At 47.1% G+C, this 26042-nt stretch overlaps 1 protein-coding gene across 1 annotated transcript; it reads left to right on the top strand.

Moving 5' to 3' along the window:
* The first annotated feature begins 1102 nt into the window (after positions 1-1102).
* EXTL1 (exostosin like glycosyltransferase 1) lies at positions 1103-25616 on the top strand. The gene is made up of 11 exons (XM_007522616.3): positions 1103-2764; positions 13643-13733; positions 13973-14080; positions 18430-18549; positions 19318-19450; positions 19646-19752; positions 20699-20788; positions 21462-21548; positions 22748-22908; positions 23905-24076; positions 24990-25616. The coding sequence occupies exons 1-11, from the start codon at positions 1989-1991 to the stop codon at positions 25167-25169; spliced, it is 2025 nt and encodes a 674-aa protein (XP_007522678.1). The 5' UTR covers positions 1103-1988; the 3' UTR covers positions 25170-25616.
* The last annotated feature ends 426 nt before the right edge of the window (positions 25617-26042 follow it).

The following is a 26042-nucleotide window of genomic DNA, read 5'->3' on the forward strand; positions in this document are numbered from 1 at the left end:
CCAATTCCTGTAGCCATTTTCCCCTCTTTTGCCCAATTTATTCAATATGACAGAGAGAAAAATGACAGGGTAGAGGAGACAGAAAGAGAGAAAGCCTACTTGATGTGTCCCCACTGCAGATGGGGAGAAGAGGCTCAAACCCAGGTCCTTAAGTGGATCCTTCTGCATAGTATTATATGTACTTAACTCAATGAGCCACTAAACACCCAACCACTTTTTTCTTTAATTAATTAATTAGTTAATAAGAGAGGGCAGAAGAGAGAGAGAGAACCAGAGCATCACCTTGGCACTTACGATGGCAGGGAGTGAACTTGTAACCTCATACTTGAAAGCCCAATGCTTTTTCTGCTGCTCCACCTTCCAGGCCACTGAACCACGTTTTTCATTAGGAGAGACAGAAAAAAGGGAAGGGAGAGGCACCACAGCACTGGAGCTTCCTTCTGTGCAATAGTACCTCCCATGTAGTACCAGGGTTTCAGACATAGTCCTTACACAATGCTAGGCGGGGACCATGCCAACTGAGCTATCTCTCCAGCCCCCCCACCCCCATTTACTCATTTGTAAAGTCTTCATACTCAGACTATCAGCTGGGGAGGGTAGGGAGAGGGAAGCTTTTAGGATTAGGTGAGAAGCTCATCCTGCTAGTCCCCACTCTGCCACTTCTTAGCTGGGTCACCTCAGGCAGTCATCCCCTCTCTGAATTTCACTTGCTTCGTTTGTAAAAACCCAGTGCTAAACTTCTGCTTTGAAGGGATAATGTGAGAATTTAGAAGCAGAACATGAGAGCTGGCAGCAAACAATGAGCACCACACAGGTTTTGTTTGCTTTTACCAGAGCGCTGCACAAACTATTTGATGGTGGCACTGGAGCTGAACCTAAGACCTCGGAGCCTCAGGCATGAAAATCTTTTTTTGCATAACCATTGTGCAGTCTCCCGAGGCCCTCACTGGTTATTAGTGTTAACAATAAAGGACAGTGGTTTGGAAAGAGTTAAGTGGAGACCCAGCCTCCCATCCCAGGGCCAATCAGAGCGAGCAGAGGAGGAGCCGGTTGCTGCTAGGAACGCGGTCTAGGAGCACCAGAAGCAGCCGGGAGAGGGAACCCAGGAGACGCCCGGAATCACCGCTGCGCAGCCAGGCTAGGGGCTGAGGGGTAGGGGCTTGGTGCGGAGTCCCCGACCTCCACACTGTAACCTCTCCTAGCGAGAAGGTGCAGGGCCAATTGCTGGGGGACTGGAGGGGGACGGAGGCGGGTATCAAGCTCTCAGAGCCAGGGGACAGCAGCAGGATGGGAGAGGACTGAAACTCCCCCCTAGGCAGTGGTTCCCCAAGCAGGGAGCACCCGCTGTGCCTGGGTCTTAACCTCAGCTGACCCTAGCTGCCCACCTGGGGCGCAGGGTTTAATTTTAGCTCCTGCCACAGTGCCCAGAGCCCAGGAGAGCAGCCAGCAGACACTGGGCAGCCAGGGCTGCTGGGGGCAGCTCAGCTGGGGTGGGGGTGAGTGGGAAGACCAGACCAGCTTCTTCCCAGCCTTGCACCCAGCCAAGCTGCCTCCTGTGGCTCTCAGTGAGCCCCCTATGGCCTGGCAGAAGGCCCTCCTCTCAGTTGAGTGCAGGGTCAGCGGGTGCAGCCAGGAGAGCAGGAGGAGGCAGCCACCCAGTCTGGACAGGAGTTACACAGGCCTGAGAAGCAGCTAGTGGCCCAGGGCCCTACTGGGAGTTTAAAGACTGACTTAGTTGCCCAAAAGATTGAGAACACAGAGCTTGGACCACAGGAAGGGAGTACCAAAAAGCTGGGTTTTTCTTGGCTTCCCAGCACCCGGTCAGCCATTTGCACCTTGACCTTACACAGGCAGTCTGCTCCCTGCAGGCCTCAGCCTTCCCATCTGTACAATGGGAATGCTGAGCTAGACAGCTGATTCCAAGTCCAGCAGCCCACCCTCTGGACTCTGCTCCTCCAGCTCTCCCCAGCAAGACTGCGGGTGGCCACATGCAGTTGTGGAGGAGAAAGTCCCTGTGGTTGGCACTGTCAGCCTCCTGGCTCCTCATACTTCTGGGAGTCTTCCCCCTTCTCCGCGTGGCAGTGCCCACCAAGCCTCAGCCAAGGGCTCCCCTAGGCTGGCCCCAATGGCTGGATACGGAGCTGCTGCAGGGTTTCTCCCAGCCTGAGGATCTCCTGGAAGATGACACTCAGCCTTCTCCAGTCCCCCATAAAGGCAGCTGCGACTGGGGAACTTGCTTCGACACCTCAAAGTGCAGGGGCAGTGACTTCAAGGTGTTTGTGTATCCAGCTGCTGGACCCATCTCTGAGATGCACTGCAGACTCCTGGCTTCCCTCGAGGGTTCCCGCTACCATACATCCAGCCCCACTGAGGCCTGCCTCCTCCTGCTCCTCAGCTCAAACAACCATGCCAGAGGCTGTAGCATGACAGTCCCCCTAGAATGGAATGGGGGCAGGAACCATCTGCTCCTCCATCTGCACCCAGCCCCTTGCCCTTGGACCGTCCAGCTGGGACAGGCAATAGTGGCTGAAGCCAACCCCCCAGTGAACACCTTTCGACCTGGCTTTGATGTGGCCCTCCCACTTCTCCCTGACAACCACCCGTTCCGAGGTGGGGCTCCTGGCCAGCTGCAGCGGCACAGCCCCCACCCCAGGGTGGCTCTGCTGGCCCTGGCACAGGAGAGGGGCGGGTGGCATATAGCAGGTACCAACTCCTCTGCTTGTCCCTGGGCTGGGCACTGTGAGCAGGACCCTGGATCCAAGCAGTAAGTGCACCATCCCCTCGGGGGCTGTGTGGGAAGGGTCTGTGATGGGAAAGAGGACGTAGGGCAGGGTGGAGTGGATCACCTGTTCCTTCTGGCTGACTCAGGCCTCAATCACAGCAGGGAGTCAGGGTAGTGAAGAGAGAACTCTGTCACCAGGGTGGAGATATGACTCAAGGCGACTCTAAGGCAGGTTTTGGAGTTCTTCCTTTGGGACCATTAAAAATAGAAAAGGTGAATTTGTAATACATATTCTTTTTCTCTTATCCCAACCTCTCTTTGCCTACTATTTTATTTAAGATATCTCTTGATGACACTTCCGTGGTCAGAACTTAACAATGTTTCTTTATTATTTTAAAATAATTATTTATTAATGAGAGAGAAAGAGAACACCAGAGCATCACTCTGGCACCTGCGATGCTAGGACTTGAACTCAGGACCTCCTGCTTGAGAACCTAATACCTTATCCACTAGGCCTCCTCCCTCTGGACACAGAAAATAATAACTGTTGATATCATTTAAGTGTCTGCATGCTAGAGATCCTGAAGTCCAGAGAGTTTAAGTAACATGTCTGAAGCCATCCAGTGAGTGTCTTAAGCCAGAATTGCCAGTTCCAAGGTCTTCAGAGTTATAGTTCTGCTTTTTTTTTTTCCCTCCAGGGTTATTGCTGCGCTCAGTACCTGCACCATGAATCCACCACTCCTGGAGACCATTTTTCCCCCTTTTTGTTGCCCTTGTTGTTGCAGCCTCGCCGTGGTTATTATTATTGCCATTGTTGATGTTGTTTGTTGTTGGATAGGACAGAGAGAAATGGAGAGAGGAGGGGAAGACAGAAAGGGGGAGAGAAAGACAGACACCTGCAGACCTGCTTCACCGCTTGTGAAGCGACTTCGCTGCAGGTGGGGAGCCAGGGGCTCGAACCGGGATCCTTACGCCGGTCCCTGCGCTTTGCGCCACATGCACTTAACCCACTGCGCCACCGCCCCAACCGACTCCCTGAGTTCTGCTTTTTTTTTTAAATTTATTTTTTATTTAAGAAAGGATAAATTAACAAAACCATAGGGTAGGAGGGGTACAACTCCACACAATTCCCACCACCCAATCTCCATATCCCATCCCCTCCCCTGATAGCTTTCCCATTCTCTATCCCTCTGGGAGCATGGACCCAGGGTCATTGTGGGTTGCAGAAGGTGGAAGGTCTCGTTTCTGTAATTGCTTCCCTGCTGAACATGGGCATTGACTGGTCAGTCCATACTCCCAGTCTGCCTCTCTCTTTCCCTAGTAGGGTGGGTCTCTGGGGAAGCAGAGCTCCAGGCCACATTGGTGGGGTCTTCAGTCTAGGGAAGCCTGGCTGGCATCCTGATGGCATCTGGAACCTGGTGGCTGAAAAGAGAGTTAACATACAAAGCCAAACAAATTGTTGAGCAATCATGGACCCAAAGGTTGGAATAGTGGAGAGGAAGTGTTGGGGTGGGGGGTACTCACTGCAAACTCTAGTGTATTTCTACTTTCAGGTATATATTTTGCACTAGTTTATGGATACGTGTGAACCTATGCTCTAGCTCAGGGGACCTGGTCTATATCTAGGTTTTGGGACTTTGTTAGAAAGTGATCCACCTGGGATGGAATTAGAGAATACTATGAAAGGAAAGGTCTCACCCGAGTAATGAAGTTGAAGGGTTGTCATTCCACACCTGAAGTCTCTGGAGACAGTCTGAGCTGAAGCATGTTGAGGTGGCAATCGTTGCGTTGATTAGGTTGCGATCGGCAGTTGCAATATTATTATTATTTTTTCTTCTTTTTTTTTTCTTTTTCTTTTTTTTTTCCAGTTGCAATATTATTTTATATGGATTGGGAGAGGCATACGGGAAAGTGGGCCCTATCCTAAGGTTCCAGGACTGGGGGAAATAGAGGCTCTATAGTGGAGATGTGAGGTTCCTGCTGTCTTAGGGTTCAAAAAGACAATGGATAGTTAATGTTGTCATCACATTATTTGGTAATTGGGTTAACTTTGAAAAGTCCTTTTGTTAGGGTTTGCTGTATAGTACAGTACCTAGTATCTTAAATAGCTGTGCCACGGGTTGCTTCTGATCTACTTGGTTTAGGCTTTTGAGAGAGTCCGCATATCAAATACACAGCCTATATATTAAAAAGACTCAGTCTGTGTTTTAAAAACTTTGAGACATACAATTAATTTTCCCCCTCTCATATTAATTAACTAGTGATTTATATGACTACACTTTACTAGAGTGTACATAAACACCATTCCCACCACCAAAGGACTGTGTCCCATCCCACCCACCCACCCCCAACCCCCACCGGCCCAGGAAGCCGCATGTCCACCCTCCCCCTCACCACAGGGTTTTTACTTTGGTGCCCTACTTTCAATTTAGTCAGATCCTGCTTTTAGTTTCCCTTTCAGCTCTTCTTTCTCAACTTCTGTTGATGAGTAGGATCATCCCATACTCATCTTTATCTTTCTGACTTAGCTCACTTAACATAATTCCTTCTAGCTCTGTCCAAGATGGGTCAGAGAAGATGGGTTCATTGTCCTTGATAGTTGTATAGTATTCCATTGTGTATATATACCACAGCTTTCTCAGCCACTCATCTGTTGTTGGGCACCTGGGTTGTTTCCAGGTTTTAGCTATTATGAATTATGCTGCTATGAACATAGGAGTACACACCTCTTTTTGGTTGGGTGTTATGGAGTCCTTGGGGTATAACCCCAGGAGTTCTGCTTTTTTAAGCAAGAGTGTATGTTCAAGGCCACCAAAGGCCTCTTTGAGGCCATGTAGGATAGCAGCTGGTCATAGGTGGGAGATGTTCCTGTGTTTACTTTGGGGGGCTCATGGAAACCACCTTTTTAAAAAACATTTATTTATTCATTCCCTTGTGTTGCCCTTGTTTTATTGTTGTTGTTGTTGATGATGTTGTTGTTGTTGTTGGATAGGGCATAGAGAAATGGAGAGAGGAGGGGAAGACAGAGAGGGGGAGAGAAAGATAGACACCTGCAGACCTGCTTCACCGTGTGTGAAGTGACTCCCCTGCAGGTGGGGAGCTGGGGGCTTGAACCGGGATCCTTCTGCCAGTCCTTGCGCTTTGTGCCACATGCACTTGACCCGCTGTGCTACCGCCCGACTCCCTGGAAACCACCTTTAGTCATATCAAATAAACCAGGTAATCAAGAGGGAACAGTGAGATGCCAGCCAGTGAGAGTCCTGGCCACATCTAAGCCACAGGGATCACAGAGAAAGAAAATTCATTTGAAAACTTTTTCTCAGGTTTGTCACAGTGACACACCTATGTGACAGAGCCCCCTAGCCAATCTATACTTCCAGGAGGTCAGCAGGATCTAGCAACATCCTGGCTGGGCAGGCAAGAAGGAAAGGCCCTTGGAGGTTGCTGAGGTCCCTGTGGAAGATTCTCTCTCCACCCAGACACACCTGGGCTGGAACCTGCCATCCTGGAATCCTCACCTTACCCCCTCTCTTCGGTATCTTCCTAGTGTCTGCTAAAGCAATGTGGGTTATTCTGGGCTCCACTTCCCTTCTGGGGATTCTCCACATGGTCATGCTCCATTTTTTGCCTCCACTTGAGCACCTACTGGTTCTCCCAGCCAGAGTGGCACCCCTCAACCTCCAGGGAACTCCACAGCCAGGGGTAATAATGACATTGCACAGCCCAGGAGATGACACAATGGATAGAGCATTGGACCTTCAAACAGGAGGTCCTGAGTTTAATTTCCAGCATCGCATGTTCCAGAGTGATGCTCTAGGCTGCCCCCCCCCCTCTCTCATCAATAAATAAGTCAAACAAACATAAAAAGCAAGTAAACATCCCCACACAGCATTGTCTTTGCAGCCCCCATGAGACCCCTGTAGCAGCCTAAACAGTCCGGGGTCCCTTGCATAGGCATCTCTAGTTCAGAGCTCCCCTCATGTGGAAAGTTTTCTGTTCACTGGGCCCCATTGCACTTTCCTAATTAGGCATATCAGTTTTTCTTGCTTACAGGGAGTTTATGTTGATTTTAGTTACTACTAAACACAGATGGTAACCAGTCATCTGAAAGTTAGGGAGATGCACACCCAGTACGGAGGGGCTCACTAAATGTTTACTGATTGATCCCAAATTGGCCAGAACTGGTTAAGGCTTCATAATGAATATCAACAGCTCTCTGAGCAGCATTTTCCCCCTAAGTTTATTTCCCAGATATAATGCTTAGCAGCCCTAACTGTCCTCTGAACTTAAAGAAGTTTTGACTTCAGAGTAGGAAATAGCTTGCTGTGGTCCAGGAGGTGGTGCACTGGATTTTCAACCATGAGGTCCCGAGTTTAATCCCCGGCAGCACTTGTACCAGAGTGATGTCTGGTTCTTTCTCTCTCTCTTGTTTTTCTCATGAATAAATAACATCTTAGAAAAAAAAATTTTTTTAAGATATTTAGAGCTAGAGTATGCGTCTTACTATATGTGAAGCTTTGAGTCTGAGCCCTGGTATCACATGAGACCAGCAGAAGTAGTTCTGTGAATCAGTAGTGCTGTAGCATCTCTTCCTGTCTCTCCTCTCTTTGTTTGTCTGTCTTTCTCTATACTATCTCTTTCTGAAATAAAAAATGGGAAAAAATATTGCCACAGCAGCCATCCTGTGGTGTTGTGTATGTATGAGACCCTGACTTTATTCCCCAAATTAAAAAGAAAAAAAAAACTTAGTTTGACCTCTGCTCACCTGCAGGCAGCAGGACTTGCAATCTCCAGAGTAATTTGAGCCTCAGTTTTCCTTAAGTGCCAGTAGCTTGCCTGAGTGAGCCAGATGGTATAGGGATGGGGGAAGAAGGAAGTCTTCAACCACAGAGCCAGCCCTCCCCAAGGTGCCCTGAATAAACAAGTACTGGCCAGAGAAAGGGACAATTCACAGACCCAGCCTCTGTCCCACATCTATCCCACTGGCTGAAGAGGGGAAGGAGAAAGCTGACTTTAGAGGAGAGCTGGCTCTGGACTAGATACTGTGCCAGCTGTTTTGCGTAAGTCAGGAAATGGAGGCACAGAATGGTGCTTGATTCACCAAAATGTCCCTCACTGTTCTGATCTGGCACCTCTTGAAAGGAACAGGATTGGAATCAAGCCTTGCACTACTGACTCAAAAATCTGTGTTTTTGTTACCTTTGTTGAATAGTCTCCTGTTGCTTTGGAATCAGCCTCCACCCAGTTAAATTGGTATACTTACTTTTATGAATGGGGAATTCATTCACTTGCTACAAAATTTCAAAGGTACAAAAGGGTCTACAGTAAAAAGTCTCCCTGAGGCCCTTCCTCTGCCCGACCTGCCCCACCCCAGTTTCCTTCTTAGAGCCCAGCACCATTTTTCAGCATCTCATATGTCTTTTCTGAGACATGCGAGTAGCATGAATCTAGCTATGCTCTCCCCCATTCTTCTTTCTTCCTCTCTTTCTTTCTTCATTTCTTATTTTTTTAAGGTTTAATAATTTATAATTTTTTCTGCTGGCTCTTTACTTCACAACTTCATCAGTTTTTCTGACCTTTTCTCTAGTATTTATCATTGCTAGGAGGTTTGTCATCCATAGTCTCTTTTTTTTTATATCCCTCAAGTCACTTTCACAAACCAGCACTTTTGGAGCAAATGTCTTAAGAACAAATGAAGGACAATGATGTAAATTATCTATGTTCAGGCATCAGGGCCAGGAACCTGATAGTAGACTGTTCATTTGGTTCTGAGCTTGGAGGAGATTTGGGAGATTAAATGGCTCATCATCTACAGCAGTTCTGTTGACACAATTAGCCTCATGTTCCTTGAATCTTTTGATTGAAACCACATGACAAGTGTTGTATTTGCAGTTAGCCATCTTTTTAGCTATCTTTTGATTTTTCTTTTTACATGATGCCAGGCGGTACTATAATCTACTAGCTGGCATCCTGTGGTTTGGGTCATAAGGACACACTTCTAAAACTTCTGGATCCATGAGGCCTTATACTTGAAAAGTATCTCTCAAGAGTCCAAAGGAAATTGTCATGTGAAGAGGAAGATAGTCTGTAAGGATATTGGCTGTGCTACTGCTCAGGTTCCTCTCCCCCATTCTTTTTAGGAAGTTATAGTCAATAGATCATTTTATTTATCAAATATGGAATTGAGCTGGTAATTTGATCTCTTAAAAATTAAATTGATGTAGATTAATTTAAAAAACAGGATAAGAAAATTTTCCATTCATTTTCTTTCTTATTATTTATTTTTATTTCTTCCAGGGATATCACTGGGGCTCGGTGCTGACACTACAAATCCACCATTCCTGGTGGCCATTTTTTCCTTTTCATGATTATTATTTTTTAAAAATATTTTAGACAGGACAGCAAATGAGAGAGGACAGGAAGACAGAAAGAAGGAAAGAAAGATACCTGCAGAAGCAGGGGCTCTAACCCAGGTCCTTGCACTTGGTAATTGCCGGGCTAGCGTGGGGGTGTCTCTTCCTGGGCGCATACTCTCTGGGCTGCTACTCACTCAGTGACGCAAGGGAGATGACTCATGAACAGAGTTAATGGTGGCGAGGCGATTCGATTCTTTATTGATCAGAGAGCCCAGGCTTTTAAAGATTGGACCCAGAGTGTTAAGTCGGAAATGGCTAGGAAAGGGGTGGAGAAAGGCAAAAGGGGCTGGGAAAGGTAGGAACTTTCGTAGCAATTGTTGTGAGGGTTTTAACTGGTAGGATTAATAATACCCTGGAGGCAGGGAGGGTCTTGAGGGTAGAAAGAAAATAGATCAGAGGAATGGAATGGTTGGGGGATCTTTCAGGCAAAACAATGTTATGTAGATAATAAGGGAGCAGGCCATAGTATCAGGAATGCAGGGTGCTTTGTGAGGCAGGGAGTCTGATAAGATGAGGCAAACCTTGGGGGGGTTTGTCCCTCCTTGCTCAGTCTCTCAGTAGAGAGAGAAAGAGACTGACAGGATGGATGTCCCCTCAAGTCAAGCCCAGCCAAGCTCAATCACATCCTCACAATTTCCTGACAGGTAATATGTGTGCTTAACTGGGTGAGCCACTGCCTGGCCCCCTTTCTTTCTTTTCTCTTTTCTTTTCTTTCTTCTTCTTCTTTTTTTAATCAGAGCATTGCTCAGCTCTGGTTTGTGGTGCAGGGGATTGAACCTACCTGATACTTTGAAGCCTCAAGCATGAGAGTCTCTTTGCATAACCATTATGCCATCTCACCCACCATTTTTAATATTTAATTTTGTTCTGACTGTGGCTTTACTGTTCCAGGCCAGCTTTTTCAGCTAAAAAAAATTAAAAATACAGAGACAGGATGAGAAACCATAGCATGAAACACCATAGCACCAAAGCTTCCCCCAGTGTCATAAGAACTAGACCTTAAACCTTGTTTGCACACATGATAAATGGGTGCCTTCCCAGGTGAACTACCTCATCACTCATGTGTTTGTTTCATTTTTAAAAAGATTTATTTATTCATTTATTTCAACGAGTGAAGGAGAGTCACAGTATAACTACATGTAGTACCAGGGATTGATTTGGGGGTGCCATACATGCAAAAAACCTCTGAGCCACCCCCCACACACACACAAGTGCAGGAAAAATATGTCTCCATGTATAATATGAATATGTTTGTTTTATATCAACACAGTTATCAAATATTATTCTTAGTATTTTATGGGAGAAGGGACATTAAGGCCAAAGTGCCTTGGGCACAGGGAGTCACAGTGTGACCCTGCCTATGACCAGTCCCAGTAGAGTGCTGGGGCTATGGGATAGAGGAGAGAGCCATCTGGACTCTATCCTCTGGGCACTGAGACCCCTGAGTTTGTAGAAGGCACCCCACATGGCTACAAACCCCAAGACTTCATCAGCAGAGGCTCTGATGCCTCTCTGCTGTAGAGACTTCTGCTGATTTACCTACCCACCCCCTCCCCCAAACACCCATTGGTGACACTCAGCCATCTCCAGCATTAGCATTTGTGCTGAAACTGACCTTACAATATTTCACCCATGGGTCTCTCCTCTACTGCACAGACTCATTCAGCAGCCACAGAATGCCTATTCTCTGCCAGGCACTCTGCCTGGCCCAGGGGATACTGCGATGAGGGAGGTACAGCCCCTGCCTTTAAATAGCTTAGTCTTAGAGGAGAAATGGATTAGTCACTAGATAATACATTACGTGTGATTGTTGTTTCTTTGTTTCATTTCAAGAAATGCTTTACTAAGGATGTTGTAATTGTGGTGTATTTAATTCTCCAAACAATACTACTCTATTTTGCTATCATAACAGTGAAAGGGGGTTTCTTGGAATAGGAGAATATGACTTCTCTGTGTTTTTCTTTTTCGTCCTCACCAGGGTTTTTGTTTGTTTGTTTTGTGCTGAGATGACATTTTCAGATAGTAAGAGACACAGAGACAAGAAAAAAGGGAATGATCCCATAGCAGCTATGCTTCTGCTAGTGCAGTGGAGACCAGACTGCAACCTGGGTTTCAGGTATGACAGAGCAGTGCGCTGCCCAGCTGAGCTCTCTTGCTGGCCCTCATCTGTGCCTTCTCATTTCTGTAGTAAACTGGAAAAGTATGCTGATGCACATGGGTGAAAAGCTTTGGGCTCTTACTCTATTAGTTCACAAAGAGTTTTTTTTTTAATATTTATTTATTTATTCCCTTTTGTTGTCCTTGCTGTTTTTTATTGTTGTAGTTATTACTGTTGTCATCATTGTTGGATAGGATAGAGAGAAATGGAGAGAGGAGAGGAAGGCAGAGAGAGGGAGAGGATAGACACCTGCAGACCTGCTTCACTGCCTGTGAAGCGACTCCCCTGAAGGTGGGGAGCCGGGAGCTCAGACTGGGGGCTCGAACTGGGATCCTTCCGCCCATCCTTGCACTTTGTGCCAACTGCGCGTAACCTGTTGCACTACCACCCGACTCCCCACAAAGAGTTTTAATGATAAACATTCTTAACAGAGAGAAGCTGCACAAGTTGCCCCACCTGACTCTTCTACTTCAGAGCTGTGTGATCTCTATAGGCCTCATTTTCCTCATCCATAAAATGGGATATCACAGTGCATACCTCCTATCTCTTAGGGTAGCTGTGAGAATGAAGTGAGTTATTGCTTGTAAAGGCATTTAAACTAATACTTACTACAGGGCATATGGGCTAGAGGAGCTACCCACCTCTGAAGAAATGGAGGAGGGCTTCCCATAGAAGATGATGTCTGAGCTCAAACATAAGGCTTCAAGAAAGGAAGAGGTTAAGCAGGCTGAAAGTGAAAGACATGCAGAGGCCAGAGGTGGTAAATGTCTGTATGGGTAATTAATCAATCCTCTTCTCTTCTCTTCTCTTCTCTTCTCTTCTCTTCTCTTCTCTTCTCTTCTCTTCTCTTCTCTCGTCTTGTCTCTCCTCTCCCCTCTTCTCTTCTTTCCTTTCTCTTCTCTCTTTCACCTGAACACTGCTAAACTCTGGCTTCTTGTGGTGCTGGGGATTGAACCTGGGACCTTTGGTAACTCAGGCATGAAAATCTTTTTTTTTTTCTCATAACCACTATATTATCTCTCCAGTCCTCAGTAGTCCTTTCTCTCTGGATTCTCTGAAGCCTTAAACTTAGGTTTTCTCAAAGCCTTAGGGTTTGACTGGTGGGACAGAGAGCTAGAGACAGCTGCTGCTAGAGTGAGGTCTAACTAGTGACTTTTTCCAGGGCAGGGTAGGGAACCATTTTTTCTGCCAAGACCCGTTTGGATATTTATCACATTATTTGTGGGCCACACAAAATCATCAACTTAAAATTAACATTTAATGTTGCTGTGAAAGAAACACCTAGAAGGCCAGTGGAATAGTTCACTTGGATAGTGTGCTGCTTTGCCATGCATGTGACTCAGGTTTGAGCCTGGCCCCAGTGCATTGGAGGTAGCTTTAGTGCAGTAGAGGATCTCTCTCTCTCTCTCTCTTAAAAAAATAAAGAAAGAAGTGGGGGGAATCTCCTAGATTTATTGAATTTCGAATCCTACCTGCAGTAGCCTTGTCAAGGTAAGACCAAATGATTTCTCAGGATCGACATTCCCCATTCCTGATCTAGAGGGAGTCAAGCATACATTTGAGCACTGGAGAAAAAAGTCAGGGGTTGTCTAGGAGATCCCAAAGGAACAGCTCTGGGTTGGTTGTAATGACCCAGTGACGGGAACTAGCATAACTTGGTTCTAATTCCAGCTCTGCCTCCCTCTGTGTCTTGAACCAGTTAGGGTACTTCTGAGACTCAATTTCTCTACCCATGCAGTGGGGATTGATGCGAGGGCTAAGTACTCTCCAGATCAGATGGGATTCCCACTCTGAACAGGCCTGGGTCTCCATGGCACCCCCTCTCCAGCTGGGTCATGGGGCTGGTTCTCTGGGTGGGCAGTCTCAGGAGGCTTGACCTCTGCCCCTCCCCTGCAGGCACACACACAGCCTAAGTGTGATCTGGGGCTAGGCTGGGACAGGCTGGAGTAGAAGGAACAGAGGAGACCTGTCCTGTAAGCAAGGGGGCCTCTGAGCAGCAGCTTCCTGTGTGGTTCCAGGCAGGAGGCCCAGCACACCTCATGACAGAGAGGCCTTTCATGAATCTCCACTCTGGGGAAAGGAGAGGGTGGGGCATGGTGGCCACTCAGGTATGGGGTGCCTGAGAGTCTGAGTGTGGCTGAGTGGTGGGAGGGCGAGGGGTGATGTGAGGCCTTCGTTTATGTGAGTGCCAGTGTGTGTATTACCCTGAGAACCTGATGGTAAGTGTGCACATTGTGAATCTGGGAGTGCTGGTGTGGGGTGGGTGGACCACTGCGGGAACAGGTTGGGAAGAGGAAAGGGAGTCATCTTAGGCTTCCTGTGTATGCCTCCCCCATGCCTTCTTAGGACCCAGCCTGGGACAGCAATACCCAATGCCACCTTCTGCCTCATCCCTGGCCGTCATCCAGGTGCCCTACACTTCCTCCAAGCGCTGCAGGTACACCTCCAACTTGGGGACAGCCTCCTTCAATAATTCTGAGCTGGCTGGGTACTCTGGGGCCAGGGGGAGGAGCAGTGACCACTGCAGAACATTCCTCAACCAAAAGAAAAAAATGCTCCATTTTTCTCTCCTTTGCTCTTTGCCCCTTATAGCAAATAGTTACCTTAGAAGTGGGAGGAGGGTGGGCACGTCCATGGGCTGGGCTCCTAATCGACACCCTTGCTGCCATCCTTCAGGCTGGCTGTATCCCTGTGCTTCTCAGCCCTGAGTGGGAGTTGCCCTTCTCCGAGGTCATTGACTGGACCAAGGCAGCCATCATAGCTGATGAGAGGCTCCCACTTCAGGTAACTCAGGACCCTACCCTTGGGGTGGAGACAACATCCAGGATGTGGGAGGAACCCTGGGATGTATTAATATATTGAGGGATTTGTCTCCAGTCTCAAGTCTTTCTTCTGAGGCTCCCATATGATTAGAAGACAGCAATTACTCCTGGGGGTTCTAAGAACAGTTCTGAGTCTTTCTGGCCTCAGTTTATCTGTCTGTACAATGGGAGAAAGTTACATCCAATGTTCTCCTTTGATCCAGCTCCAGTGGTCCACAAAGACTTAATACTCACTATAAAGGATGGTCATAAAAGATCCAACTGTTTTTCTCTTAGTGGGTCGTGAGGTGAGAAAAGCAGAATATACAGTGACTTTTTTATTTGATGAAGGTAAGTTTGCCTCACTCAGATAAGCATATGGGTATGCCTTGAATCCTGGCAAGTAAGAAAGGCATAGGGAGTAAATAACAAAAGCTGCCATTCCCTGAGGGTTTTTTATTAGTTTGGTTTGGGTTTTTGTTATTTTTTTTTAACTCATAGCCTTTTCTCTGTTATAATGTATTGCAAACTACCAAAAACCTCCTATAACAATGGCACATGCAGTAATCAACAACAGCAACAATGCTTGGTTTCTTGTAATTGCCAATGTAGCTGGGGACTATGTCACATCCTAAGGAGGCCCAAGAAACTGTGTCGTGTCTTTGATCAAAGACCCAGGAATCCCTAAGAGCCTCTGGACTTTTTTTTTTTCACTTTTTTTTTAATTGGGGGAATTAATATTTTACATTCAACAGTAAGTACAGTAGTTTGTACATGCATAACATTCCCCAGTTTCCCATATAACAATACAACCCCCACTAGGTCCTCTGAATCTTTCCTGGACCTGTATTCTCCCCACCCACCCACCCCAGAGTCTTTTACTTTGGTGCGATACGCCAATTCCATTTCAGGTTCTACTTCTGTTTTCTTTTCTGATCTTGTTTTTCAACTTCAGCCTGAGAGTGAGATCATCCCATATTCATCCTTCTGTTTCTGACTTATTTCACTCAACATGATTTTTTCAAGGTCCATCCAAGATCGGCTGAAAACAGTGAAGTCACCAGTTTTTACAGCTGAGTAGTATTCCATTGGGTATATATACCACAACTTGCTCAACCACTCATCTGTTGTTGGACACCTGAGTTGCTTCCAGGTTTTGGCTATTACAAATTGTGCTGCCAAGAACATATGTGTACACAGATCTTTTTGGATGGGTGTGTTGGGTTCCTTAGGATATATCCCCAGGAGAGGAATTGCAGGGTCGTAGGGTAGGTCCATTTCTAGCCTTCTGAGAGTTCTCCAGACTGTTCTCCACAGAGGTTGGACCAATTGACATTCCCACCAGCAGTGTAGGAGGGTTCCTTTGACCCCACACCCTCTCCAGCATTTGCTGCTGTTACCTTTTCTGATGTATGACATTCTCACAGGAGTGAAGTGGTATCTCATTGTTGTCTTTATTTGCATTTCTCTGACAATCAGAGACTTGGAGCATTTTTTCATGTGTTTCTCGTGACCTTTTGGATCTCTTCTGTGGTGAATATTCTGTCCATGTCCTCCCCCCATTTTTGGATGGGGTTATTTGTTGTCTTGTTGTTGAGTCTGGCAAGCTCTTTATATATGTTGGTTATTAAACTCTTGTCTGATGTATGGCATGTAAAGATCTTCTCCCATTCTTTGAGGGGTTTCTTGGTTTGGGTAGTGGTTTCTTTTGCTGTGCAGAAGCTTTTTAATTTGATGTAGTCCCATAGGTTTATACTTGCCTTAATCTTCTTTGTAATTGGATTCGTTTCATTGAAGATGTCTTTAAAATTTATGTGGAAAAGAGTTCTGCCAATATTTTCTTCTAAGTATCTGATAGTTTGTGGTCTAACATCCAAGTCCTTGATCCACTTGGAATTTACTTTTGTGTTTGGTGAAATATAGTGGTTCAGTTTCATTCTTCTGCATGTTTCAACCCATTGTTTCCAACACCATTTGTTGAAGAGACTCTGCTTTCCCCATTTAATAGTCTGAGCCCCTTTGTCAAAGATTAGATGGCCATAGGTGTGGGGCTCACTTCTGGGCTCTCAATTCTATTCCACTGGTCAGTGTGTCTGTTCATGTTCCAGTACCAAGCAGTTTTGATGACAATGGCCCTATAATACAGTTTGAGATCTGGGAGTGTAATGCCTCCGGTTCTGTTCTTTTTTCTCAAGATTATTTTTGCAATTCTAGGTCTTTTCTGGTTCCAGATAAACATTTGTAGCATTTGTTCTATTCTCCTAAAAAATGTGCTTGGGATCTTGATGGGGGGGGATAGCATTAAATTTGTAGATGGCTCTGGGTAGTATATTCATTTTGATGATGTTAATTCTACCAACCCATGAACATGGAATATCTGTCCACTTCTTTGTGTCTTTTTCAATTTCTTTGAGGAGTGACTCAAAATTTTCAGTATACAAGTCTTTCACTTCTTTGGTTAGGTTTACTCCTAGATAGTTTATTGTTTTTGTTGCTGTAGTAAAAGGAATTGATTTCTGGATTTCAATTTTTTCTAGCTTAGTGTTTGCATAGAGGAATGCCACTGACGTTTGAATGTTAATTTTGTAGCCTGACACCTTACTGTATTGCCTCATGATTTCCAAAAGCTTCTTGCTGGATTCCTTAGGTTTTTCTGTGCATACTATCATGTCATCTGCAAATAGGGAGAGTTTGACTTCTTCTCTTCCAGTCTGTATGCCTTTAATTCCTTGCTTCTGCCTGATTGCTATGTCAAGAACTTCCAACACTATGATAGTGATAGTGGCCAGCCCTGTCTAGTACCTGATCTGAGGGGAAATGTTTCCAGTTTTTCACCATTGAGTATGATGTTGGCTGTAGGTTTGCTATATATAGACTCCACTGTCTTCAGGAATTTTCCACCTATTTCCATTTTTTGTAGTGTTTTGATCATAAAGGGATGTTGTATTTTGTCAAAGGCTTTCTCTGCATCTATTTATATGACCATGTGGTTTTTGGTTTTGCTTTTGTTGATGTGGTGGATCATATTGATTGATTTACGTATATTAAACCAACCTTTCATGCCTGGGATAAACCCCACTTGGTCATGATGAACAATCTTTTTAATATACTGCTGTATCTCGTTGGCTAGAATTTTGTTCAGTATTTTAGCATCTATGTTCATCAGAGATATTGGTCTGTAGTTTTCTTTTTTGGTTGTATACAACCTCTGTACTATTAATACAGAGCCTTGTGATGTGTGAATTCACTGGCCCTGGGTCAACTTTGTTTCTCACTGAGATAGATACATAGAGAAGAGGCAGAGAAGGACAGACACTATAGCATCAGAGCTTTCCCTGCTACCATGGTAGCACCCATGTGGTACTGGGGCTAACCCTGGGGTGGGGTTAGGTGGGGTGAGAGGTCAAGGAACCAAAAGTTCTCTCCCCAGGGTCTCTGAATGGTTTCACAGCAGTCACCCATGGCCAATTCTAAGGTAGCAGCAATGGAAAGTTCAAGGTCACATAAAACTGGGTGTAAATACCATCCAAAAACTTTATGACTGTGAACAAACTGCTTAATCTGTCTTTTTTATTGGATAGAGACAGAAAGAAATTGAGAGGTGAGGGGGATATAAAAAGGGAGAGAGACAGAGAGACACCTGCAGCCCTGTTTCACTGCTTGTGAAGTTTACCCCTTGCAGGTGGTTACCAGGAGCTTGAACCTGGGTTGTTAGGCACTGTAATGTGTGCTCTTTTTGTTTTGTTTTTATTTTTTAATATTTATTTTATCTATTTATTCCCTTTTGTTGCCCTTGTTGTTTTATTGTTGTAGTTATTATTGTTGTTATCATTGTTGCATAGGACAGAGAGAAATGGAGACAGAGAGGGGGAGAGAAAGATAGACACCTGTAGATCTGCTTCACCACCTGTGAAGCAACTCCCCTGCAGGTGGGGAGCCAGGGCTGGAACCAGGATCCTTACACCGGTCCTTGCACTTTGCGCCACGTGCCCTTAACCCACTGTGCTACCACCCGACTCCTGTAATGTGTGCTCTTAACCAGGTGCACCACCGCCTGGCCCCATCTCTCTAAGGACCCTCTCTGGTGAGTTGTCTCTTCAGCCCCTCACTGGGTTTCTGTCATGTGCTAAGTGCTTGATATATTTTACCAAGTTGGAATCTTATAACTACCCTCTAAGGCTTGTACTATTGTTATCACCCCTCTGCAGATGAGGAAATAAAGTCTCTTTTCAAAGAATGAGATTCTCCACCTCTAACCCTAGGTTGTTCCCCTTTTACCTCCCAGGGTTAGTCTGGGCCTGATGAGACCCCAACCTTCTCTCTGTGCCCCAGGTCCTGGCTGCCCTCCAGGAGATGCCCCCCAGCAAGGTCCTCGCCCTGCGTCAGCAGACCCAGTTTTTATGGGATGCCTACTTCTCCTCAGTAGAGAAGGTCATCTACACTACTCTGGAGGTGAGGGGATGTCACCCTTGGCTCCTGCTTCATCCATTACCTCTCCACACTCCTCTCTCTGGACACCTCCTCTGCCTGAGTGTTAGAGGCTGCCCCCCAAAAATGCTTCTGGGTGTGGCCCAGGAGGCAGTGCAGTGAATAAAGTATTGGACCCTCAAGAATGAGGTCCTAAGTTTGGTCCTTGATATCATACATGCCAGATGCTTTTTTTCCAGGAGGAATTTGTCTAAGGGTGCTCTGGTTCTCTTCCCCCACTATCCCTATATCAATGAGGAAATAAACCTTTAAAAAAACTGTTTCTGGGAAGAATTAGAAACTTGGCTTTGCACCCTTAGACAAATTCCTCCTCCACTCTTGGCCTCACTTGCCCCATATATAGAGGGGCAGCCATGACAAATAAGTTTCAAAGTGCCAGATCCAGACGGTGGTCGGTGGGCTGTGTGGAGTATTGTTCAGGAGTGATGCTAAGTCTAGAAAGAATGCCACAAGCTATTGGTGGTGTCTGCTTTGAGCAAGGATGGAAAGGGGAGCAGCAAGTTTGCCACCACCTGCCACCTCAGGGCACCATCACTGAGTGCCACTTACCGAGGTCATCTGAATGGTCCTGTCCCCAGTAATCTGGTGGTGCAGCCACTGCAGCTCTCCCCAGAGCCTGAGGGAGGAGGCATGGGGCCACAACCAGGTCCTCACTTTCTCCCTCTGCCACTCTGCCTCTCCCTCCACTCTGCCGTGACCACACTGTCCCTGCACAGTTATTTCTCATTTCAGATTATTCAGGACCGGATCCTTGGAGCCTCTGCTCATCCCTCGCAGCTGTGGAACAGCCCTCCAGGGGCACTCCTGGCTCTACCCACTTTTTCTACTAACCCTTCAGACTTTCCCTTCTACCACCTACAACAGGGTATGTCCTGGGATGGGACAACTTGAATCCCCCTAAGAAACCCTCCCCAAGTGCACCTGTCACCACCGCAGAGCTTTCCCAGAACTTTCCCCAAGTCTTAAGCATCTGTCCTGGCTCCCAAGGTGCTTGATTTGTCAATCTAGGGGGGGGGGTCCTGTCCCCTCCACCCTAATGGCCTATGTCTTATTCCCCTAGGCTCTCACCTTGTGGGCAGGTTCAGCGCCCTGATCTGGGTGGGGGCCCTAAGCCAGCCCCCCCTGAAGCTCATCCAGGCGGTGGCAGGTTCCCAGTACTGTGCCCAGGTCTGCCTCCTTGCCAGCTGGAACTTGGGGGTTCAGGGTGGGGACAAGGAACAGGACAGAGTCCCAGAAGACATCTAGACTCCAAGGATAGTTACACATTGGGGGTGGTGGTAGGGGGGATTTCCAGTGTCCTGTTCCCTTCCTTTTTAAGTCCCACATTTCTTGATCTTTTGCTCTTATCCTCCCCCTCCCCCAAGAAATGAAGATGCCAAAAGCAGGTGCTTCTTGGGGAGACTGAAAAAGTAAACGTTTGTGCACTTTTCCCATTCATGCACCCAGCAGTTACTTTTTTGAGCACCCTGCCCTGTGTTCAATAAGGATGCAGAAATAAGAACATTAGTAAATGTTTTTGGATGAAGGAGAAGAAAAAGGATGTGGAGAAAGGAATTCTGCCCTGGAGCTCAGATTCAGTTAGCAGCTCTGGCACACAGACTGTCAAATCCTTTTTTTTTTTTTTAAGTTTTATTTTATTTTATTTTATTTTACACCAGAACACTAATCAGGTCTGGCTTATCGTGGGGCTGGGGATTGAACCTGAGACTTCAGAGCCTCAGGCTTGAAAGGCTTTTGCATAACCATTATGCTGTCTCCCCAGGCCTTAGACTGTCAAATCCTGATACACTCTGAACACAGATGGAGCTGCTCCAGTGCTGGGGCTATGGAGCTAGGCTGGGAAGGATAAAGGGACAGAAAGGAGAAAATGAAAATTCCCCAGAAATAATAGGAGCAGGCTAGGGACTATTTTAACCTGCTCTTTGCTTCTGATGGCACAGGTAGCTTGTCTGTCACTGGAATCCTTTCCTTTCAGAAGCCTAGAGACAAGGACAGGACAGCAAGAGAGGACCTTGGGTCTAGCTAGCTCTCTTCCATAGACAGCTGCTCTCCCACTCTTGTCCCACCCCCTCAGTCTGCCCCAGACTTCAGGATACCCCCCATTTCCTCCTAGGTCCTTATTCTCTGGAGCAGTGAGAGGCCACCCCCACTCAAGTGGCCCGAGACAGCAGTGCCTTTGACAGTCATTGATGGGCACGGGAAGGTGAGCAGTGGAGACAGGTATAGGAGGAGAGGGCTCAGTCCCCAAATGCTCGGGCTGGGGAGGTCATAGGTGAGTACTTCACTGGAGCCTGTACCAAAATTGGACTTCATGTTGTGCCTTAAGGAATCAGAACATGGGTTTAAGCTGCAGGGCTAATAGAAAGGATTTTCTTCCATGCCTGCCCTGTGTGCATTGTGCTTCTAGAAAGCTGGGGCTTTGTGTGGTGAGGTAGGGCAGGAGGAGTAATCTGAGTGTCCCAGATGAGGGATAGAGGAGAAGCCTGGGGTCTTGAGGACATGTGGACAGGTGGCAGCAAGTTGGGTCAGAGTGGGGGTGGCTTTGGAGACCCAGAGTTGATACAAACTCCTGTGGGCTAAGTGATTCTGGGTAAGCCCCAGTTTCTTTCTAGATCTGTTTCATTCAAATGAAAGGTGTTTCTTCAATTGAGCTAGTTCCCAAGCCTAGTATGAGCATCTGATGTGACAACAGATGTCGATCTTAAAGAGCTCCCAAAGATCAACTGCCCCTTTTTCCCAACAAGGACATTGATGAGCTCTGGGCAGGCTCACTGCTTTCACTGCCCTTCCTTTGTACCGTGTGCTTAGCATGATGCCACTGGGTGAGCCTGGGGAGGATGCTCACACTGATTTTCCCCCTCTCCCTCCCCCTGCAGGTCAGTGCCCGATTCTTTCCATACAGTGCCATTAGTACCGATGCTGTCCTCAGCCTTGATGCCCACAGCAGCCTTTCCACGAGCGAGGTGAGGACTAGGCCACAGAGAACCCTGGTGAGGTTGAGGACAGAACAGAGAACCCTGGCAGTCACTCAGACCCCCAGAACTGGGCAGAGCAGGTGTCGAGAGTTCTAGCCTCCTGCTTGTGAAACCACTCCAGCAAGCCAATTGCTTCTTCCTTAGAAATCCAATAGAAATGGGGCCAGGCAGTGGTGCATCTGGTTAAGCACACACACTACAGTGCACAAGGACCTGAGCTCAAGCCCCTGGTCCTCACCTACAGAGGGAAGGCTTCATAAGTGATGAAGCAGGGCTGCAGGTGTCTCTCTGTCTCTCTCCCTTTCTCCCCGTCCCATCTTAATTTTTCTATGTCTCTATCCTATAATAAAAATAAAATTAAAATTTTTAAAAAGAAAAACTTTGGGGGTTCGGGCGGTGGCGCAGTGGGTTAAGCGCATGTGGCGCAAAGCGCAGGGACCAGCATAAGGATCCCGGTTCGAGCCCCCGGCTCCCCACCTGCAGGGGAGTCGCTTCACAGGTGGTGAAGCAGGTCTGCAGGTGTCTATCTTTCTCTCCCCTTCTCTGTCTTCCCCTCCTCTCTCCATTTCTCTCTGTCCTATCTAACAACGAATTGTGTCAACAAGGGCAATAATAATAACCACAACGAAGCTACAACAAGGGCAACAAAAGGGGGGGAAAATGGCCTCCAGGAGCGGTGGATTCATGGTGCAGGCACCGAGCCCAGCAATAACCCTGGAGGAGGAAAAAAAAAAGAAAAAAAGAAAAAAGAAAAACTTTGATTTATAAAAAATAAATCCAGTAGAATAAATTGATACTTTCATTTAAAAGAGGGTGAGGTGGATGGTGGCAATAATGTCCAACAACCAGGGATCAAGTCTATGGTCCCCACCTACAGGGAGAAGCTTCACAAATAGTGGAGCAGTGCTACTTTCTCTCCTTTACTATCTCCTTACCTCTCCCAAATTCTTTCTATCTATGACCAAAATAAAGAAAATTAATCCAACAGAAGCTTTCCATAAATATTTGAAAACATGATTTTGTGATTCACAGCTGAAGAAGTCCTAGCATCCACTGAAAAGTTCATGCTTCTTTCCATGCCCTCTCCTCTACATCACCTCAACCCATCTGTCCTTGCCTCTTTGGGTCTGGATGTCCCTGACTGGTGGGGAAGTCCTTCCTTGGACCTCATTTAACTCTCTCTCCAGGTGGACTTTGCTTTTGTGGTGTGGCAGAGCTTCCCAGAGCGAATGGTGGGCTTTCTGACATGGAGCCATTTCTGGGATGAGGCCCGAGGTGACTGGGGCTACACTGCTGAGAAGGCCAATGAATTCTCCATGGTTCACACCTCAGCTGCCTTCTACCACAGGTACAGAGGGTAGACACACACACACACACACACACACACACACACACACACACCATTAACTGGGAGTAGGGTGGCCTGGGAGTGAGCTAAGCATTTGGCTGAGAGTGAGATCAGACTCATCTGCCACTTCCCAGTTGGGTGACAGGCAAGTCTCCTGACCTCTCTTAGGTTTAGTTCCTTCATCTATAAAATGCATTCACCTTAAAGGACTGGTGTGATAATCAAGTGAGAAAACTCTATGAAGTCCCTAGCTGGTGATCAATAAGTGGTGGCTGTTGTTTTAAGTAGAGTTCTGCAGATGTTATGGATAGTGTTTGGGTTTGTTGGGATAGGGGAGGAGAGACAAGATGACAAGAGAATAATGCTGACATTTTATAAATGTAAGACAAACAAAGAACTGAATTCTATAAAGGACTTCTTTAAAGAAGGTCCTTAAACATGTTTATACCAAATATATGTGATCCAGAATCTCATGTTAAGTTTGCTCAGGGAAGCTCTACAGGGGATAGGGGATTTTTTGGTAGAGTGGAGAACTTCCCTAATGTCTGTGACAGGTTGTTTTGGGGTGTGTGTGTGTGTGTGTGTGTGTGTGTGTGTGTGTGTGTGTGTTGGGGAGTATGCTATGTGAAGTGAGTTCACCTGGAGTAGTGTCTGCCTGGCTACTCCATAGCTATCCTGAAGCTGGTCTTAAGACTGCCATGTTTGATAGTCTTGGGTGCAGCTGACCCCCAACCTCCACTCCCACCCAATCTGATTGTCTGGGTTCAGATCTCAGAGCTCAGAATTGGAGATACCAAAGTGCTGTGAGGGAAGGGACAGGGAAATCACCACTGGCTGCAGAGAAGTCAAAGGACAGAATATTGGAGAACTGCTTGTACTTGGGGAAGCAGGACTTTAGGAAGGGGTGTCAGGATCAGGGTCACGGAGTGAGAGCAAGAGAATGGGCTCTGGGAGTGAACTCATCTGTGGTCCCACTCATCCTACTCTCTTGTCCAGGTATTATCACACCCTCTTCACCCACTCCCTGCCCAAGGCTCTGAGGACCCTGGCTGATGAGACACCTACCTGTGTGGATGTGCTGATGAACTTCCTGGTTGCAGCTGTCACCAAGCTGCCCCCCATCAAGGTGCCCTGCAGGAAACAGCAGCAGGAGGCCAGACCTCTGGTGGTGAGGATGGAGGGGGACAGGTGGACCCTTACTGAGGACAGGAGGGAGAACTCCCTCTCACGGGGCTAATTAAAATCACTTTTTTATTTCTTTATTGGGGAATTAATGTTTTACATTTAATAGTAAATACAATAGTTTGTACGTACATAACATTTCCCAGTTTTCCATATAACAATACAACCCCCACTAGGTCCTCTGTCATGCTTCTTGGATCTGTATTCTCCCCACCCACCCACCCCAGAGTCTTTTACTTTGGTGCAATATAAAATAACTTTTGCTGTAGGGAGTAGGGGTGGTCAGAAGGCAGAGAAATCCCCCACCCTTTATTTTTTTTTGTTGGGAGATTAATGGTTTACAATACAGTTGTTGGCATATGGGTACAATTTCTTTTTATTTTATTTATTGTTGGATAGAGACAGAGAAAAATTGAGAGGGGAGTGGGAGATAGAGAAGGAAATAAACAGAGAGACACCTGCAGCCCTGCTTCACCACTTATGAAGCTTTCCCCCTTGTAGGTGGGGACCAGGGGCTTAATGTGAGATTAACCAGATGCACCACCGCCTACCCCCAGTAGAATTTCTAATCTCACCAAGATAGATGTCTTCTAAACACTCTCATTCCCAAATTAGGTCCATCATTGTGTACCTGAACCTGAAAGTTCCTCCTCCCCCAATCCATTTCTGCCCTCCTTCCCCAGAGTTCTTTGCTTTGATACAATACACCAAACCAGTCCAAGTTCTACTTCATATTTCTCCTGTGTGTTCTTGTTTCTTAAATTGTCTATGAGTGGGATCATCCCATATTCATCCTTGTCTTTCTGGCTTATCTCACTTAACAAGATTCCTTCAGGCTCCATCCAAGATGAGGTGAAGAAGAGAATGTCGCCTCCAAGACCTTTCTTCTCCTCTTTCAGGCACCTGGGGCTGCTAAACCCAAGTTGGCGCCGCTTGCAGGCCGAGACTGCATCAGCCAGGTAGCGGCAGGCTTCGGCCACATGCCTTTGGTATCCTCCCGCCTCCGCCTGGACCCAGTGCTCTTCAAGGACCCCGTGTCTGTGCTGCGCAAGAAATACCGCCACCTGGAGAAGGGTTAGGAACGGCCAGGAGAGACCCCAGAGCCGTCCCTAGGGAAAGTTGCATCTGCGGGGTGGATAGACCCCGTTCTCTCTCTTGGGACATTGGAGACAAGATCCAGGCGGCTAGTGGGTCAGCAGGCCAGACTCCTACTAGCCAATCACAGCTGATGAAGCGGAGCCTGCCCCCCTCCGCCCCTGCTCCCCGGTTCTCAGGTGCTCAGTGCTGTCTCTGCAGCTGTGGGACCCTGAGGGTTTGCCTGGGATCCTTTACTCTGCTTCTTCGCCTAGCTCAGTTTTACTTGTCTTTCACATCCTCACCTTTTCCAGGAACTTGCCGGACCCCTATCCTCACCGGGGATGGGTTTGGTCCCTGCACTGTCTCAGTTGCCTTGCGGCATAAGCATTAGGACGGACTTGGCAGGTGAGCCACAGATATTCCAGGAACAGGTAGATTAAAAAAAAAGACATTAGCCACATGCCTGGAGGTCCTTATGGGCGAGGCGGGAGGGTGTGGATTAGCCGAGCAGGGGGAGACGGGAACTCTGTCCCAACTCACTGGGCTTCCTAATTTGGCACAAGCCAGGTGCCTATAGGCACAATCCTAGTGGTCCAGTAACTGAGCCAAAGAGGCTCCAGGAAGCTAGTTGCGGGGATTCCTTTCCTACCAGAGAGCTATTTGAGCCAAGGGAGAGAGGGGATGGGAAAGCAGGTGTCAGTGCTGAGACTCTGCTGTGGCTCTGCACTACCAGCCTGGACCACTAGAGTGCAGCACCTCACCAGGCTCCCGCCGCAAGGCGTGTAGGGCCCAAAGGGTAGGTGGTGGGCAGCCCCAGGTCTGAAAACTGGGGTGGGGGAGTGAGGATCTGAAAGAAGAGGCCTACCACTTCTCTG

Source organism: Erinaceus europaeus, chromosome 13 (assembly GCF_950295315.1).
Source record: "Erinaceus europaeus chromosome 13, mEriEur2.1, whole genome shotgun sequence".
NCBI classification, from domain to species: domain Eukaryota; kingdom Metazoa; phylum Chordata; class Mammalia; order Eulipotyphla; family Erinaceidae; genus Erinaceus; species Erinaceus europaeus.

Excerpts from the sequence above, each read along its gene's own strand:
- EXTL1 (XM_007522616.3), top strand. The coding sequence starts at position 1,989 with ATGCAGTTGTGGAGGAGAAAGTCCCTGTGGTTGGCACTGTCAGCCTCC. Across the intron at positions 2,765-13,642 it reads CAGGACCCTGGATCCAAGCA|GACCCAGCCTGGGACAGCAA; the intron begins GTAAGTGCACCA and ends ATGCCTTCTTAG. Across the intron at positions 20,789-21,461 it reads TCATTGATGGGCACGGGAAG|GTCAGTGCCCGATTCTTTCC; the intron begins GTGAGCAGTGGA and ends CTCCCCCTGCAG.